General features: G+C 36.3%; 1 protein-coding gene across 1 annotated transcript; it reads left to right on the top strand.

The window, feature by feature from the left end:
* Nucleotides 1-135: 135 nt before the first annotated feature.
* LOC101863463 (thioredoxin-like protein 4A) lies at nucleotides 136-628 on the top strand (the record flags this gene model as incomplete). The annotated part of the gene is given in 1 exon segment (XM_013087136.2): nucleotides 136-628. A coding segment is annotated over 1 exon segment (234 nt), but the record flags the coding sequence as incomplete, so codon positions are not given.
* Nucleotides 629-4,925: the final 4,297 nt, after the last annotated feature.

Genomic DNA, 4,925 nt, shown 5'->3' with positions numbered 1-4,925 from the left:
CCCCCCCCCAAAATTTAGCTTTATTTGGCTCAGTACATTCGAATAGCTTGCAGACAATTTACATTTCAGTTCAGCCCTGCCTGTTGTCACACACACAAGAGTTTATTTACTCGTCCCTCCCTCCCTCCTCCCCAGGTGCCAGACTTCAACAAAATGTACGAGTTGTACGACCCTTGCACCTGCATGTTCTTCTACCGCAACAAACACATCATGATCGATCTGGGCACGGGAAACAACAACAAGATCAACTGGGCCATGGAGGACGTGCAGGAGTTCATCGACATTGTGGAGACGGTCTACAGAGGCGCTCGCAAAGGCAGGGGTCTGGTCGTGTCTCCCAAGGACTACTCCACCAAGTACAGATACTGACTGACCCGTTTGTGCGATAATAGTCTCTTACTTATTACGTCATTTTTGGGCATTTCATTGTTGATATCATCATCATCATCATCATCATCATCATTCTCGTCTGTAATTTTAAATGTGGTGTCTGTATGGACGGTAGTTTTTTTTTTTTTTGGCCTCTCATTTTTTATATCATGTCCCTCATAAAATTTGAGGTCATGTTTTGATTGTCACTTTTACATGTACGGTACTGCGAATAAATATTTCCCGAAAGAGAAATGGAGTGCTGGTAGTGTGTGATTTTCTTTTTTTGTTGTTGTTGTTGTCCAAATATAAATTATTTCCTTATATTTCTTACCAAGTAGGCTAAATTGTGGGTGGTTGGTGGATGCTCTGGTGTGGTTTGTTTCTTCTTTCCTATCAAACATATATCATCCTTCTCCCCTTCTTCTTTTTTATTATGTTTGTTACTCTCTTGTAACACCCCTAATCTTCTGGCGTTCTTATGACCGTATGCAGTTGCGAGCGCCGTAAAACCTCTACCAAGACTAAACTAAGAAATTATTTCCTTATTTCTTACCAAGTCGGCTAAATTGTGGGTGGTTGGTGGATGCTCTGGTGTAGTTTGCTCTTTCTTTTCTTTCAAATGTTATCATCCTTATATATACCCTCCTTCTTTCCTTTGAGTTTTACTCACTAGTATTAGTAACCATCGGCACTTGTATTGTATGACGTATTCGTGTTGCGTGTGCCATATATAGAACTCTTACTCCTGCAAAAAATTTAAAACTTATCAATACCAAGTAAACTGATGTCAAACAAAAATTTTAAAACCCCAAAATAACAGTGACTTTTAACTATTTTTTAATTAATTTTTTTAAGTAGAGAAAGCGGCTAGATTTTTACATTTTAATTCCTGAGATTGATTGGCTGACAGTGCAGCCAAGCTAGCCAAGGCTGGGAGTTGAAATGGATGGACTGAAAACACTTGTACGCGTGTCCTGCCATGATTACTTTCACTTTCATATTTTTGAAAATGTGTTTTGTGCTCCCCATAACAAAGTTTAGTAGGCATGAAATAAACAGTGTAAAAGAGAGATATATATATATATATATATATATGTGTGCGTGTATTAAAAATGACCTAACCAAATAGGTAGTGCTCCTTGAAAATTCTGAACAACCACAATTCAAGTAAGACAGCTCTGTTGGAGATTTGAACTTGAGTCGTTCAGATCCTAGTCGAAGCACACCAACATTCCAGCTGAGCTAGCTATAAAGAGAGCGTTCATCCGAGTCATTATTTGCCTTAAATTATCAAATGTTAGAGAATTTTTCATAAAGTAGGCCTATTGCTGAAGAGATATATGTGTCAGGATGTGGTGGAATCAGGCGCTCGTCAATTGTTGAATATGTGGAGTTATTGGTATCTTCTTAAAACTTGTTCATATGTCTATCTTTCTATGAAAAAAGTACTCTAGTATCTTGAAATCTTGAATAGAAATAAAATACATTTGCAATTGAAGGAGGTGGGGGCCACATGGTTTCAGAGATAAAATTAGTTAGAAAATGGCCACTAAAATTTGATGACTTCCAAAGCTTATTGAGAGTCTTTGGAAACTGAACATTTACATTTTTTGCGCCTTTAATCAATGCTTTTCAGAAAAATCAAAACAGAAATGTGTTTTTAAATAGAGAAAAAAAGGTGTTCAGCCAAAAAACATGATTTCGATAAAAATTGCCAAACCGTCGGAAAATTGCAAACAACTTCAACTTCAATTTCATTATTTTGACGAGCGCCTGATGTGATTTGACCACGATGCCTCACATACATCAAACAAAGAGGCATTGATGGTTTATTGAATGTGCAATTGTCGAGACATACATTTGCCCCCCCCCCCCCCCCCCCCAAGAACTTGATCCATAGTGTAGTAGAACCATGCTTTCTTAGACTTAAACCAGCAAACCGAGACTCAAGAACCGTGGTCATGCAAACAGAAACATTGAAAACAGACCTGATGACAATTGCACAGCAGGCCAAAGTAGCTTACTGATCTCATAATCCCCGAGGGTCATTGGGACGCTGTAGGACAGAGAGCCTGGTCAGGTGCAAAGTGGAGGCAACAAAAAATAAAGGAAGACCTCCTTCCTAAATAAATCGTACTTTGAAAACGTAACATCCAGCAGTACCGTGGTATACAACTTCTTGAAATAACAACACTACAAAGAAGAGACTGGATATAATGGATAAGATGGAGGGCTGTTGGTGCAAGTGTGGTACACCAACGGATGAACAGAACACAACAGCCGTGGTGACTGTTGGCAGGTGATAGATACACTTGCTTCTGTGCTATCGATCCACCCAAAGGGAATGTGCCGGAGACAACCAAAAAAAACCCCCACGAACCTAAGACCCTCGTCGGTTTTGCTACACCTACAACTATTTCAATTCCACAACCACAAATGTGCTTGAAGATCTTGTAAACAATAGTGTCTTGCTTCACGCTAAGGAATTCTTACGAAAGAACAATTGGTTAAAATGTTAAAGTTGGTATCTACTCATACAAACTACTACCACAATTTTCTAAAATCATCATGGTGCTTTATAAATGGTCGCTTTTAAGCACAAGGGGTCTATCCCGAAAAATGCTGTTGTGAGAAAATCAAAGGTAAAATTTTTTCTTTGTGTTCAGTTTCTTTGAAAGACAAGGAGAGTTTTCTATATATATACTTAACTATAACGAAACAAATATACACACCAATGAAACCAAATTTCTATAGGTAGGGCAATGCCCACTTGTGGTGTAGGTCAAGATTTCTGGGAACCCCCAAAATCAGGGTTAGCCCGCTTGTCCTGAAAAGCGACCAAATTGAAATAGAGCCCACTGTACTGGATTAATCTCCATTTGTGTGTGCGCCCGGAGAAAAGTCTCAGTTGTCGGCAAAGCTATTTTTGAACAACGAGGTTAGAAGTAAAAGGCCAAAAAAGTCAAACCTGGTAAAAAATTTTAAAACCATTTCTCAATAACATAAGGAAGGATTTTATAATGTCTTAATTAACTCTAAATATTTGTCTTTAATTAATTATTTTTGCAACATGTTGTACTTCACCAAAGGTTAACAATGTGCTAGAAGAAATTGCGTCAACATACTAACATGAAAGCCGTTTTTATCCCAACTTTGTTTTACACCCTATTCTACAAAATGTGGCATACTTTTAAAACTATTCGAGATATTTGAAAACTTTAAAAATTGGCGTGTTCAGCATTGAATTTGCTACAAAAATATGCTCTTATTTCAAGATCCAAAATTTTCAACGACTGGAATTTTTTTCCATGCTCACACACAAATTTGAAATGCACAAAACACACACAAAAAAAAACTAAACACCAGGTTTATTCTCTCTTTAAAATGTTTTTTATTGTTTCGCATAAAAATAAAATACACATTTCAAAAGTTTGACTTTTGAAAACTAATTTATCATCAGACTGGTTCTTTTCATCATGAAGCACCTTGACAAAGAGAAAAGAAGTAGATCTAATAGTGTAAAAGTTGAAAATTTTCTTTTTGCTATTTTATACAAGTCAAATTTTTTTAGGGGAGTTTGTTGTTTTCTTTTTAAATAAGTAGCAATCGACTACTTAGTCTAAAAACCGCTCTGCTCGACCATTTCTTCAGTCTGACAACGTATAGCTCACATAATATTCTGGTTCTTACGATAAAAAGCAGAGGACTTGATCCCACTTTCTGTGGCCTAGAATACATGACACCACTGGCAATTCAATTGATCAAATTACTGACCTCATTAAATTCATCACTATTAGAGAGATACAAATTACCAAATTAACTCATTACTACATCATTGGAAGTTCAATCTGTTATCTTCAATAACTCACAAAAGCTGAGCATTCAAAAATATCGTCACACACAAAATACATTTTCCACATTTCCCTCATAAAATGAACTGCATTCTTTTGACCAGTTAACAAAAATGTGCGGACAAAAAGAAAATCAAATGCAAAAAAAACCCATTAAAAATTCTTTAATACATCATGTACAGAGAAATCCCCCTATAAAGAACATCCACAACCAGACTTTCCAGGTATACTTTAATTAAGCAATAGTAATCAAAACTCCACCAAGAGTAAGATTGAAGTAAAATAGGGTCCAAGTTACGCTTGATTTTCTAGAGGGTTTTTCGTATGCAAAATTTTTTTAAAGAAAAAAAAAAAAAATTTGTGAGCCATTGCGTTGAAATCAGGTGCTCGTCAAAATAATGAAATCCAAGATATTGGCATTTTCCCACCTGTTTGGAAATTTTTATTGATTTTTATGTTTTTCGGTCAAACATCTTCTATGTCCATATTATAACACATTTCTGTGGGGATTTTACAGAAAAACTGAGAGCAAAAGCACAAAAAAGTAAATTTTCAGTTTCCAAAAACTCTCAAACTGTAAATTATCAAACTTTGGCAGCCATTTTCTCTCTGACTTTATCTTTGAAATCAAGTGACCCCACCCCGTTCAAACGCAGATATCTCGACTTGTATTCGAGATAGACGGGTATTTTTAAAAATCAA

Source organism: Aplysia californica, unplaced genomic scaffold, assembly GCF_000002075.1.
Source record: "Aplysia californica isolate F4 #8 unplaced genomic scaffold, AplCal3.0 scaffold00549, whole genome shotgun sequence".
NCBI classification, from domain to species: domain Eukaryota; kingdom Metazoa; phylum Mollusca; class Gastropoda; order Aplysiida; family Aplysiidae; genus Aplysia; species Aplysia californica.
This window is presented reverse-complemented; position numbering and strand designations above follow the sequence as displayed.